This window comes from Mus musculus, chromosome 7 (genome assembly GCF_000001635.26).
Source record: "Mus musculus strain C57BL/6J chromosome 7, GRCm38.p6 C57BL/6J".
Taxonomy (NCBI): Eukaryota; Metazoa; Chordata; class Mammalia; order Rodentia; family Muridae; genus Mus; species Mus musculus.
The window spans coordinates 79,101,659-79,115,658 of record NC_000073.6 but is presented as its reverse complement, the minus strand read 5'-3'; the positions used below and the strand labels follow the sequence as shown (position 1 = coordinate 79,115,658).

The 14,000-nt window shown below is 49.1% G+C and overlaps 1 protein-coding gene across 2 annotated transcripts in view; it reads right to left on the bottom strand.

Annotated features, from left to right (window-relative positions):
* Window positions 1-559: 559 nt before the first annotated feature.
* Acan (aggrecan) overlaps window positions 560-14,000 on the bottom strand; it is a 61,874-nt gene continuing 48,433 nt past the window's right edge. The window contains exons 13-18 of one of the 2 annotated variants that reach the window (NM_001361500.1): window positions 7,431-7,544; window positions 4,207-4,365; window positions 3,622-3,704; window positions 2,841-2,985; window positions 1,822-2,004; window positions 560-1,459 (exon numbers count right to left, since the gene is read on the bottom strand). In NM_001361500.1, the coding sequence (NP_001348429.1) occupies window positions 1,383-1,459; window positions 1,822-2,004; window positions 2,841-2,985; window positions 3,622-3,704; window positions 4,207-4,365; window positions 7,431-7,544 (761 nt within the window). In that variant the 3' untranslated portion in view covers window positions 560-1,382. The remainder of the gene's footprint in view (window positions 1,460-1,821; window positions 2,005-2,840; window positions 2,986-3,621; window positions 3,705-4,206; window positions 4,366-7,430; window positions 7,545-14,000) is intronic. The other variant, NM_007424.3, reaches the window with a different exon arrangement.

Genomic DNA, 14,000 nt, shown 5'->3' with positions numbered 1-14,000 from the left:
AAGGTCTTACATGTCTGTTAGTCAGGTGCTCGTACACCAAGTATTCAGGCTATCTCATCATGCAAGTAGCTGGGATTGTAGGCTATGCTACCAAGTCTGGTGCATTTAGTCTCTCTTGAGTGCTTCTTTTGTTGTTTCGAGACAGGGTCCTACTATGTAGCCCAGGCTGGCTCCTGTCTCAGCTCACTGAGACATCATGCCTTGTCTTAAGTTCCCATTGAGCCCACCTGCAAAGCTGCACTCAGAACCACAGAATGGCACAGGGGGATGAGTGCATTCAGGCATACACACACAAATAGGTTCTATGTGTTCGCACAAACACGCTGTATTCACACACTCTCAGGGACCGTGACAGGGTCCATCAAACGTAGTGTCATTCTGACAAGGCAACTAGCTGTTACTGAACACACAGGACTCACACACCATCTTAGAGTCATGTGATCAAAGTGTGACTCCATAGAGGTCCCAGATCATGGTCACAGTCATCTTTTACTTAAATAAGACTTAGAATAGATTTTTAAAAATAAAAAATAAAAAAAATAAAGAAAAAGAAAAGAAATAGATCTCTTCCAATGTCTTTATTATTATAATTATCATAATCTTTAGTTTTCAAAAATATAAATAGGTGCACGGAACACTGGTGCCTGCACCGTCCCGGGGTGGGGAGAGGGAAGGGGACGGCGGAGCACCCCTGGGAAGGAAGTGCCCCTACCCAGTCCAGCCGAGAAATGACACCTGCTAGGTTGGTTGACCCAGATGAAAGGTCCCTAGGAGAGGGCTCTGCCTTCTCTTCAGCCAGCCTGTCCCTACCCCAGGCTCCTTCCCTCACAGATGGCACAGACCTCAATTCCTTTTGTCCAACACACTAAGCTGTACTTTGCCTCTTCTGAGTCCTCCAAGCTCTGTGACCGCCCTACTCCTCCCTTCCTGGTCCTGTCTTCTTTCAGCTCCTCCTCTGGTCCCCTAGCTCTCCCTGGAGGCGAAGTAACCAACCATTGTACTGTTCTTGGGCAAAGTCAGGAAACAACAACAAAAAAGAATCTTCTTTATTTAATTTAACCCCTTACTTCTCACCCTGTCCCTGCACTGGTCCCTGGAAAGGCACGGTGGGAAATCAAAAAAAGTCTCTAAACTCAGTCCACGGGTTACAGTGAATTGCTTTGGCATTTTTCTTTTTTTTTGGGGGGGGGGGAGAAGGGGATAAATTAGATGCAGTTTGGGTGATGCGGGGAGTGGGGCACACACAATGTGGGTTTTTTTTCCTTCTTTAATGGATTCCTTATATGACAAAAAGCGACAAGAAGACACCATGTGGGTGGGATGCACGGTCAGCCTGGCTGGCCGCTGGGCTCAGCATCCTGGGCACATTATGGAAGCTCCTCTCAGTGGGCCATGCTGGGGCGGCTCCTCCGTGTGGGTCTCATGCTCCGCTTCTGTAGCCTGTGCTTGTAGGTGTTGGCTGCAGCGAGAAAGGGAGGTGGGAAATCAACAGTGAGAGGGGAGGAGGCAGGGCCAAGCTTAGTCTCTGAGCAGCCTTCCCACATGGACAGAAGCCCCTCCCTGTGCATTGTGGGCTCCGGAATATAACCCACAGCTGCTCCCACCCTGCTCCCCTGGGTTGGATTTCTCATTAAACTTCCTTAGGCTCAGTGTTCTTTTGATGGACAGACCCTCAGTACCATCCCTGTGTGGCTTAGCCCCTAGCATGGTTTGGCACCTATGGAACAGTGCCAGCTCCCACTATGCTCTGGGGAGAGTGAGAAGGCTCCGTTGGGGGAACCTGACTCTGTGCCAGGTGAGGGACCAGGGGACAATGCTCACGGTCTGTGCAGGTGATTCGAGGCTCTTCCCAGTGCCCGCTGGGCTGGCACCGGATGGTGGGCACGTGGCGCTGGACAAAGCCCTCAGTGCACTGGTACCGCACCAGGGAGCTGATCTCGTAGCGATCTTTCTTCTGCCCGAGGGTTCTAGCATGCTCCACCACTGGGGGGTCTCCACAGGCCACTGAGGGACAAATGCCTTTTAGCAAGGGGTCTCACGAGATCTTCTGTGATAGCCCATGTAGGCAGAGACAAGGTTATCCCAGAGCCCACAGTATGATGAGAAGGGATTAGGCTGTGCTACCCAGTGCTGAGCCTGGTCCACTGGAAAGATGCAGGGCTAAGAATCCTGAGATATTAAGTTCTAACATCCGGATTCCTCGGTGGCACTGGGAGGCAGGAAGGGAATATAAAAATGGCCTTGAACAATGGGGAGAAGATAAAAATGGGGGGGGGGGGAAGATGGGGAAAGAGGACCATCTGGTAAGACATCTGTGACTTCTTTATGAAAATGTCTAAAGCCAGGGAAAGTGGGGCCCAAAGAAGGCCAGGGGACACAGGCTCTGAGTAGGAGCACCAGGCCAGGTTCTCTAAACACTGTGAAGCCCATGCCCTTAAAGTTGAAACATCTAGGCCTGACAGCTTTGATTCTGTGATTAGCAATTTTGGAGCCCCAAAGAAAGGGTGGTCCACCCAGGGGCCATTATGGGTGACTTTCTATTGCTGACATCTGAGGGACATCATGCATGGTGTTGAGGATCCTGTCCTCTAGCCCATGACTTTCATCTCCTCTTTGTCCCTGTGAAAGGTCCCCAGGAGTCATCTTGTTCTTGCCCCTGGCCTTGTGATGCTGGTGCCATGAGAGACCCTCACATGAGCATCCATGTGCTTCTTGAGGAGGCTCCCATAGCCCCCAGAAGCTAGGAGACAAGAGAACTCGCTCAGGTCACATAGCAAGTGGCTCCCTTGCAGCTGGAGGTCTTATTCTCCCCCCTGGGTCTCCTCCTGAGCCTCTCTTACCGGTGCCCTTTTTACACGTGAAGGGCAGCTGGTAATTGCAGGGGACGTCGTTCCATTCGCCTCTCTCATGCCAGATCATCACCACACAGTCCTCTCCGGTGGCAAAGAAGTTGTCAGGCTGGTTTGGACGCCACTTCTCAAATTGCTGTGGACAGGAGAGGCAAAATGGTAAGGGAAAGGCTGAAGCGGTATGACTTGGCTAGACCACCCCACTTCCTTCCCAATCAGCTCTCCCATCTCCGTTTTTCCTTTCTTTTACCCCAACACCTGGGTTGTAAGGGAACCCACAAAGGATGCTGGGAATCTGATCAGATGAGGGACGTCCGGGTGCTATGAATCCTAGATTAGGGACCTGGTTACATAGCCCGCCCCTCATCCTTTTTCAGAAGCTCATAAACCTCAAGGATTCATTTTCTGGTAGGGTTCAGCTCTTCATTGACCTGCCACTGACTTCTTACACTGTCTAGTGATCTCTGTATTTTATGTGTTGAATAGACACAAGTCCTTTGCACATAGGAAACTCAAATGTCATACACTTTTCACATGCTTTGCTGTCACACCTTCATTTCCTTTTGGCTCCTTTTCCCATCTTGTGACTTCCCTGGTAAAGTCTATCCAGCCCCAGGTCAGCCTCCAGAGACACAGGAAAGAGACAGAACCCCTTCCCTACAGCGTTCCTGCTTGCCCTTGCCTAGTAGCATCTACTTAGAGAGTTTGCATCAGACTTGTTGCACGCTGTTCTTGGGGCCTTTCTCCCACTCCTTATTCTCTGGGAACTCACCAGAGAGTGTCCGTCAGACCAGCGGAAGTCCCCTTCGATAGTCCTGTCATTCAGACCGATCCACTGGTAGTCTTGAGCATTTTCTGGAATGGGAAGATAGGCTTGCACTTATGTTGGGTACCCTGCACTGTCTGGGGGCTGGAACTCATGGAGAGGGAGGAAGGGGGCAAGTGGATGCCACTGGCTTCTAAGGACCTTGCAAGGGTCTCAGGACATGCATGCTTGTGGTATATGCTGGAACACCTCCTCAGGCTGATACAGGCAGGAGACAGCTACAGGCTTAACCTGGGATGGCTCTGACTGGCAAGGTCTGCCCTGGGTCTGCTGTGACCTGTGTCTTCTCTGAAGAAAATGTGGGACCGTTTGACCTTCCTCTAGCTCCCTGTCCTGCAGTGTACCCAACCTGTACCCTCTTTCTCTGTCTCTGTCTCCCTCCCTCCCTTTCTGCCATGCTGGACCTTGTACACACAAGGCACACTCTGCCCACTGAGCTACAACCCTGAACTCAAGACTGCTCATTTCTGACCAGCAAGGCTCTTTTCTCTCACTGCTGTGTCCTGTCCCTCAGCCCCTGCCCACACTCACTGTTGACGAACTCCTGTTCCTCAGGAGTGACAATGCTGCTCAGATGTGACTGCTGCTCCCGACACCGTCTCTCCGCATCCACCCAGGTCTCTCGGTCATGAAAGTGGCGGTAACAGTGACCCTGGAACTTAGTCCACCCCTCCTCACATTGCTCCTGGTCTGTAACACAGGTCAGGAAGTTGAACAGGGGGCAAAGCCGGTTGGGAGTGTGGTCACTTAGTCTTGTAGCATGGACTTCTATGCTTAGTATACTGTGCCCTGGGTCTTGTGGCATGGACTTCTTCTGTTTAATCCACCTTAAATGCTGTGTCCTGGTCTTATGGTGTGGAGTTCTCTTTTTAATCCACCTTAAATGATATGCCCTGGAGGGAGGCAACAGGTTCAGCTAGAGAGAGGCTCAAGTGGAAGACAGGGACATCTGACTTTTGGAAGCCTCCATGTGCATGCCACCCGGGAAAGGAGCTTCACTTTCTCTGAGATAACACCTTGGCTCCCAAGATTTCCTCCTCTGGGTGGATTCATGCCCTGTGTGGGTTAGTGGAGGCCTGGCAGGGTCAAGCAGGCTTGGGGGACAAAGGGACAGTCTTTGAAATTTAGGGCAAAACATAGTTCAGTCTCTTAGGGATTCTGGGAAAAATAGCTGTGGGCATTAGGTGGAGGTCGGAGAAGAGGATGGGCATGGTGGGGCTGGTACCCTCTTCCCCACAGAATCTTGTGTGAGGCCAGAGACCCTCAAGAATAACTCTTTTGGGAGTCTAAGCTTTAGGCCGTGGACCTGAGCTGGTTGCCGTTGTTAGTAGCTTGATTCTAATTGCTTTGTGCAGCACTGGGATGAAATCTGGGACCTCAGGCATGCTGGGCAAGTGTTTCTGCCCCAGGGTCCCAAGTTGGCTCTAGAAGAGCCCCACCATGGCCTCATCTGAAACAGATGCTGTGTGCTGGAGGAGGGCCTGGTTCGAAGTCTTGGAGTGGTCTTTAGGGACAGAGGAGGGGACATCTTGGTGTGAGTGCATCAGGATCAGAGGAGTAGATGGTAAGCTAACCGCCTCCAGTGGTAGCGTGTGGTTGACTGTTGGGTAGCCCTGGTGGAAGGGTTGCCATCTCAGGACTGGAAAGAAGCCTCCTGTCAGGACTCCCTCTCCTCTGTGAGCTCCAGTAGTTAAACATCTGTCAGTAGAGAGAGCACTGGACAGAGGGAACTCTAAATCCATCTTTTTTCCTTCTTTGCCTGCGGCCTCCATATGGAGGGGGAGGACCCTGGGGCTCAGGGAGTGGCCACAGATATCTCAGGATGAGTGGCAGCTTCCAAACTAGGTGGTTTCACTAATCTGGCTGTCCCAGGAAGGATAGGGAGTTTCCGAGGGGAAGGGATCTTCTTTGGGCTATGGGGTGGGTGCTTGGAAAGGCTAGAAAGGGAAAGAGGGGGAGCAGAAGGTTGGCTGTTGGAGAAGAAAGAGGCAGAGTAGAGGCCAGGAGGAAGAGGGTCCCCCTCATACCAGTGCCTTCCTCAAGGGCCAGGATAAAAATCTGGAAAGAGGCCAAGGAGGCCTTAGAGGATGCTCAGCACTGAGACAGAGATGCCATCCCAGGCCTGTTGGCCAGGGCTTGTGACGCCTCAGAACCTGAGGGCTGAGCTGGGCAGGGAGGGTCAGGGAGGGAAGGAGCTGGGCATGTTGGGAGGACCATGCCAGTAGAGGTAGTGAACATAGACAGACTTCCAAAATGGCTAGAAAAGGCAATGATACCTGAGACAAGCAAGACACAAGATCCCATGAGGCATTGCAACCAGGTTGTGACAGAGCCTTGTCCTGCTGGGCACTTAGGCCTAGGGCTCAGGTGGGTGGCTCTGGAACCACTTTCCTGGTCTATAAGGCACAGCCTGGCCCCTGTTGCACCCAGTCCCTTTTGGAGCACAGGCTCTCTTTCCAAGGTAAGTTCCAGAGCTGTTGTCTGTGTGGATTTTCCAGCCCTTTCTCCCATGTGGCATTTTGGAGGGAAAATCCTTGTACTCTATTCCTGCCCGGCTGAGACCCCCATGCACCTGACTTCTTGGGGTATACGTAGAAGGCAGGAGGCTGCAGGAAAGATGAGTGTCCCAACCTTACTACAGAAGCCCTATGCACATCTGTCAGCTGTACCCTTGGCAATGCCTCCAAGGAACGTGGAATTCTTATTACCTTCTCACACCGTTCAGGCTCAAAGGGAAATTTACCAGGAGTTTCAGCTGCTTTCTGGAAGTTTCCCTAACAAGCGTTTGTTGAAAAGGGTTTTGAGCCCATGCACACTTCCAACTTTCTATGAGCCATTGCTACCAGCACCCTAATGCCTTGGGCCTCCTTTTCTGCATTGGGAATGCCCAAGGCCAGAGAGGCTGGCAGGAGTTTAGAAAGCACCACAAGTGGAGTGCCGGGTGTCAGCCTGGTCCTGTCTAGGGCTCCTGGCCCACAGATGGCAGAAGCAGAGGTGTTGACAAGGCCCATCAGAGGAAACTCAGCTCTTGCACCTTGCAACATGACTGCTCTGCCAGGCTAGCTTTTTGCTTTGCACGAGGGATCAAGAAAGAAAGAACGGCACCAGTGTAGCATTGGGAAGGCAGCCGCCATGGTGTGATGGAGAGAGGATGACATGCACAGTTCCTGTTCATGCGTGATTGGAGCATTCTGGTGACGAAAGTCCTCTCCAGTAACCAACCACAGCCCTCATGCCAGGAGAAGAGGAGGACAGTTTGGTTAGCATGGTATCGTGGCTCCCTAGGGTCATGGAAAGGACATGAAACTCCCACAGAGAACACAGCAAGACAGTGCCCGTGATCATGCTGAGAAGATCTGCGGCCATTGGTAGAGTGAGAACCAATTGAGCCTACCCATATTTTCCTTCAGGACTGATGCCGTGTCATTCTAGCAGGAGGCATGCACTGAGCTCTGTGGTCCCAGCCGCAAGTCTGCAAGGCCTGGAAAAGGTTAGTGTTTGCCACTCTCCCTGAGCATATACATGTGTCCTGCTGTCAGATCAGCCAACATTTCAAGGTTTCCAAGGGGAAAGAGCAAGAACAAGAGTTAAAATCAGGAGTTGGGGGGGCCGGCTTCTCAGTTGTGTCCCAAGAATGGCTCTCCAGGTAGACTTGTGGGCCCCAGCCCAGACTTGGAACCTGTGGTTAGAAGGAAAGGGTGAGGGAATAGGAGGTCAGCAGTTAGTAACGTTAGCTGAAGCCGAGACGGCCGTACCGATCTCACACAGGTTCCCTCTGTAGCTCGGAAGGCATAAGCATGTGAAAGTGTCCAAGGCATCCACGCAGGTGGCTCCATTCAGACAAGGGCTTGAGAGGCACTCGTCAATGTCTGCAAGAAACCAAGGGCCACCATTAGGACCGCTGCTGGCAATTCACGAGCATCACGGCTTCATTATGGGTGGCCAGCCCTGCTGCTCTCCAGAGGCTGGAAGGGGCCTGGCTGGATCTCCTGAGAACTGTTGCTGCTGCTGCTGCTGCCGCTGCCACTGGTGCCACCATCTTGGGCTGTTGAACCAAAGAGCCAGACAGTTTTCCTTGGATGTGTGTGATTCTTGATGGGCAATCTTGGAGCCTTAAAGCCATTTTTCTGTGTTGAAGAGATCTGGTGCTTCTGAAGCCAAATGCCTTTGGAGAGCCTGAGAATGGAGGTCCCTCAAGATACCTCCTCTTGTGAATATTTTTTCAAGAAGCCGGACGTCTGAATTGGCCATGGCCACCGTAGTAGGCAAAGAAATTGGAAGTGAAATCCTGAAAGCTTGGTTAGAAGTGTTGCTTCTCCTGGTTTCCTCTATAGTTGTGAGACAAGGAAAAACAGGCAAAACCATGTTCCAGAATGAGCCATCTAGAAGTGGTCTGAGGGCATATAGAACCATATGAAAATGGCCATGAGTTTGCATGAAACTCATTAGAGTTCCCAGGTTGTAGGTAGTGTCTTTATTTTCAGTAAATAAGACTTGAGGGTATTTGTGAAAATCGAGCCTGAGTTGTTTTTTGGGGGGTGGGGTGGGGTGGGGGGTGGTGGGGGATAGAGAACAAAACCTTGCCCAACGTTTTCCCTTGTAATCTCCTTCCAGCTTAAAGCTTCAGGTGGACATCTTCAATGAGTTCTACTTTCTAGATGGGCATCTGGCCAAACACGGGAAGCTGGCTAAGTGCTGGCCAAAACTAGCTAGATCCTCAGTTAGTGAATGCAGACTCTGGGATTCAGCTGGGTGCCCAGACCTCTTTGTCTGAGGTGGGGTCTTCCTCTTTTCTGCTCTTCTGCTTCCAAGGCATTCTTTCTGGATGAACTTCTTTGCAAGACTCAAATTATTAAGTCATTAGCGTTTGCCTTAATTTATTAACAGTTAGCCACAGTGAGAACTGAATCTCTCAGACTTGTCTTTCTATACCTTTCTGGGAGGCCAGGAGGCCTGGGATAGGAGATAGAGCTTCTGCTGTCTTCATGTTTATAATGCCAGAGCTGCCCTTGAACTTGCTGCATAGCCAATCTTGAACTTCTGATTCTCCTGCCTCTACTTCCTGAGTTCTGAAATTACAGGTATGTAGCATCACGCCTGGTTTATGTGGTGCTGAAAATCCAACCCAGGCCTTTGCATATTCTAGGCAAGCACTCTGTCAACTGAGTTGCATCTCTAACCAGGAGGAGGCTAATTCTTGGTACACGTAATTATGTTTACTTGAGATCCAGGATCCAATAGTATGCTGATGGGTAGCCTCCTTAGGATCAGCGAGAGCCTTGGCTTCAGAATAGGACTTTAACTCATCCTAGGTCTTAGCTCTTGCTGACCATAACAGCAATCGAGACTTTTACATCATTTCTGTGCTAGATAGCAATGCACTTTCCTCTGGGTCTTCTTGGCCAAGTCCATGCAATTTGTGTCCTGAGCATCCCCGATTTTTAGGTACCTTGTTCAACCCGTGCTGTTCCTCTTCTCCATACCGCTGGCATCTCTTCTCTTCTTGTGAAGTTCTTAGCTTCATTTCAAGAAGCACACGCCATGGATTAGAAACTCACAGTTCCAAGCAACCTTAAAATGCATGGTGGAACTGACTGAAATCCCGGCATGCACTTGGTTTCCCAGCATGCACCAGGATTCCCAGCAGCAGCAGTAGCAGCAATAGGTCAGGTCAGTCGGCGGGGTGGAAGCTGGGGGCAGCTCTCCAGCTTCAGGAAAGCTAATTGTGTTCTCTTTTGTCCATTAGCTTCATTATGGGAGACCTGAAGCACTAGGGCAAGGGGTTAAGCAAATGGAGGCGCTAAAGCAGTTGTATAGAGCAGGGATGGGGTGGCCTCAGAGGAAAAAAAAAAGCCAGATATCAACTCTGGGGTCCTTGGCCCAACCTTGGCACAAAGGGCAGGAAAGGAAGAGGTCTGGTGGAGGCCAGACCAGGTGGCTTCTAGTTGTCTCAGAAGCTTAGAGAGGGCTCTAGTCTGGCCAGGGATATGAGAAGTTGTGTTATTTTCCTTTTGTGTTTGGCCAGGGTATGACGACTGAGAATTGTTTCAGGCCTGGATACCAAGATGAGGCAGAGTCACAGTCCTGAGAACTGATAGTACCAGGTACTTTAGCTATGCCAAGTGAGCTTTACACTGGAGAGGAACAGCAATGGGAGAGTGTAGCGTCCCATACAAGGTTTGCTCAGAAGCACTTGAGCACCTTATTTCCTCTGCCTCTTCTTGCAAGAGCCATTCTGGACCTGATTGCATAGCTCTCTCTTTACCAGGCATTTGGGACATCTATTGGTTATTGGACTAAGAGGTGACTAGGACCTTCTAGGGCAGTGTTTCTCAAGCTGTGGATCAAAAGCCTTATTGGGGAGTTGAATGATCCTTTCACGGGGGTAACAAATCAGATATCCTGCACACCAGAGATTTGCATTACAGTTCATAACAGTAGCAACATTAAAGCCATGATGTAGTAATGAAAAGAATTTTATGGTTGCGGTCACTACAAAATGAGGAACTGTATTAAGGGGTCTCAGCATTAGGAAAGTTGAGAACCACTGTTCTAGGGGGCTCTGAACAAGGTGGTAGCACGTGTGGGGAGGGATGGCTCTGGGTAATGCAGCCTCTATGGAATAAGAGAGGGAATGAGGGGACAGATATTTGAGATTGGATGCTGTGGACCCCTTTTCCAGTTACAATTCTCACAGTGTAGTGATATGGACACTAGTATGCCACTGGCAGGCAGGGAAACAAGGGGCTTGCCCACACTGGCAAGTTTGGGAGATAGAGTGGAAGAGATGGAGGAGAGGCAGGAAATGAAACAGGAAGTCGAGTGTCTGTCCCAGGTGGAAGGGAGACCTGGCTACTGGACTGTCAGCATCTTGTTACCGTTTATGCTTTTGACTCCAAGAACTTATGCATAGCCACTGAATTTAGAATTGAAGGGGGTGGCTCTGTTTGCCTCAAGCAAGGCCCCCAAGCTATATCTCTAACTAAGGAGAGACAAAACTTTGGGTCTCCTAGTAAAGGCCTGAAAGAGGCAGACTTGCCAATGACCACTTCAGCGGCATCTAACCCAGACACGTTAGGCCACCATTTTGAGTCAGTCTTATTCGGAGTTCATGACCTCTAAGTAACAAGAGGTTTTTATGGTTCATGGGAAGTGTTGAATGGAGGGTGGACAGCTCAACTAAACGGTTCATCACTCAACAGACAAACAAACCCCTATAGTAGCTACAGCACTCTCCAAGTTACTCAGTGTATAGCCTGTACAGTTGTGTAGGACGATCCTGGGCATAGCTTTCCAGAGACAAGGATGGGAGATTGATCAAGCATAGGAAAAAAATTCTGACCCTAATAAATATTCTTAGATTCTGACCTTCTGACTGGGTGTTTCACAAAGAAGAGAGAGAGGATTATAAAAGTGTATTTGTCAATCTCAGTTTGCATTTGAAAAGAATGATCCTTATCTTTAAAAGTAGGGTGTTGCTACTTATGCGATTCAAGAGTCCTCTATTTTAAAAGTTGATCTTAAATGTATCTTCAATATGTGGCTTTTTCAATTCATCTAGTTGCTAGCTGAGATAGTTAATAACTGCCTATGAACTTTTTAGGTATATGTTATTATATCTCTGAATATATTATCAATCATTATACATATTTGTTGGGTGTGGTGGTTCACACCTGTGATTTCAATACTCAAGAGGCTGAGGCCAGGACGATTGCCATGAGTTTGAGGCCAGCGGGGGAAGCACAGTGAGAATTGATGTGAAATCTGGTTAGAGCAGCAGTTTTTAACTGTGGCTACATTTTATAGCCACTGAGTAGTTAATTTTTCTTTTCAAACGTCTTTTGAAAAGACGCCAGTGGTGGAGTTCCTCTCCAGACCAACAGCCTCAGAGCAGCTTGCTGTGGGACCCAGGCAGGATCTATCTTGGGAGCTTCTCAGGTGACATTAAACTGCATCAAAATGGAGGCCCCAGTCAGGAAACTGCTTCATGTGGGCACCACCAGTGACAAAGTAGGGAGAGGCTACTGTTTTTTATTTATTTATTTTATTTTATTTATTATTATTATTATTTTTTATTTTTTGGTTTTTTGAGACAGGGTTTCTCTGTATAACCCTGGCTGTCCTGGAACTCACTTTGTAGACCAGGCTGGCCTCGAACTCAGAAATCCGCTTGCCTCTGCCTCCCGAGTGCTGGGATTAAAGATGTGTGCCACCACGCCCAGCTCTGGCTTTTATTACACTTAATTAATTAGCATATGTGTGGTGGGGGCAGGTGCTCTCTATGGCATGAGTGTGGAGGTCAGAGGACAACTTGTCTGGGTTGGTTATTTTCTTCCACCAGGAGGGTCCTGGGGATTGAAGTCATGTGGTCAGGTTTGGTAGCAAATGTCTTTACCTGCTAAGCTATCTTACCAGCCCTGAGGCTGCTGATTTTTAACTGGACCAGATTAAGAACCGGAGCTTTCATGAAGCTAATTATTATTATTATTATTATTATTATTATCATTATTATTATTATTATCTATTTTGAGATTGGGTATAATTTATCCTAGGCTGGCTTCAACTCACTATGTAGTCTAGGCTGACCTTGAACTTCTGATCTTCCTGCCTCAGTCTTCTAAGTACGACTATCATAAGCATGTATCACCACAAGAGGTTTTAATATTTATTCTGATGTCAAAAGTACTGGTTCCTAATTTATCAAGAACTTGTTTATGGACAGAATATTAACTAAGCAAGACGAAAGTTACTACTGAATGTTCTCTTTTAGTACTAAATTCAGTTTCTCTCCTTGGGAGAGGATCCCCTGGGTACTCAAATATCATAGGAATAACGTTGCATCTTGTGGCTCTTGGAAAGATCTGAGCGATGGAGGCAGAGTGATGGAGTTGCAGGTAGCCAGGAAGGCTGTCCTTATGACAGATTGCTAATGTCTACCTTTTTCCATCCATCCTTCCTTCCTTCCTTCCTTCCCTCTTTTATTTTGAGACAGTGTCTCACTCTGTAGCCCAGGCTGGCCTGGAACTCTAGGATATCCTCCTGCCTCAGCCTCCTGAGTGCTAGGACTGGGTTAATAGATAAGAGCCATTACCCTGGAAAGAATAAAGAATTAAAAGTAAGTTCTATTGCTACTTTTACTAAATTTGGGGCTCCTGAGGTCCATTCTGTCTCCCCCCTCCCCAACCCCTCACCAGAATCTCACTATGTAGCCGAGGCTGGACTCCTCCCCCTCCCCCTTCCTAAGAGCTAGGATTACAGGTGTGCACCACTATGCCCAACTAAGGTCACAAGTCTTGCTTGTAACTTTTACAGGCTGGGAAGAGTTACTGAGAGTACTGTGACCATGTGTAGAGGGATTTGGTCACTTAGTCATTAGAGCCTTATGGCCATATTGTTTCTTGGGCAGGAAGAAAAGTCCACATTCTCTGTTCTTGTGGTTAGGTGCCTTTAGGCGCTGAACTGTAGAGAGTGACCCCAGTGAGAGAAGAGTGGAGAGCCTGAACTGTGTGTACACACATGTATTTACTATGTTCGTGCTAAGTATGAAGCATGGTCGCTATGTACAAGGCTGTACTATATGGTGAGGTGTTAATATGCTTGTATATTAATATCTAAGAACATAGAATCTTCTTGTCTGACATAAAGGCTTCTGAGGCTTGGGACCTGGCCAGCAGTGAACTCTAGTTGGGTTTCTTCTAGGATTCATTTCTCCACTTTTGAATGTGTCCCAGGAATAAAGCTCCTTTATGAGAGACCCTGCCTTAGCAGAGAGAGGCTGCTGCTGCCTGACTCCCTCTCTGGAGACTGCAGGAGTCAGTCTATCACCTGTCTGCCCCCTCATAGCTAACGAGAGCTTCCCTATGTCACAGTGATTGCCATTGTGGCCAGTGGGCCACGAGCATGTTTCCAGTATGTCCCTGGGCTACAGGACTCCTCTACACAAAACCTAGAGGATATGTGTCAAGAACCGAGCTGCCTAGAGACCAGAACAGCCTCTGAGCTCCCATGCCCGGGTGCTGAGACGCTCCAAGTCCTTGAGGATGGCTAAGCGTCAGCTCACTCCGGGGGGGGGGGGCGTTCTGCCTTCCTGTTCCGTCAGTCCCCAATACATGGACTACTTTCCCTCTGATTGTGGAAAGTGTCCCAGTACAGTAGGAGGACCAAGATGTCCCCCAAATCTAAAGCTGCTGGAGCTTGGTGTCTGAAAGAGGGTGGAGGTGAGGCGCTGGACCAGCACTGGGAAGTCTTGGTGGCTTGGGATGAGTTGGGAACACAGAGTCTAGCGTCAGGGCAGAGCCAATGTGAGACTTCATAGTTCCTTAAAC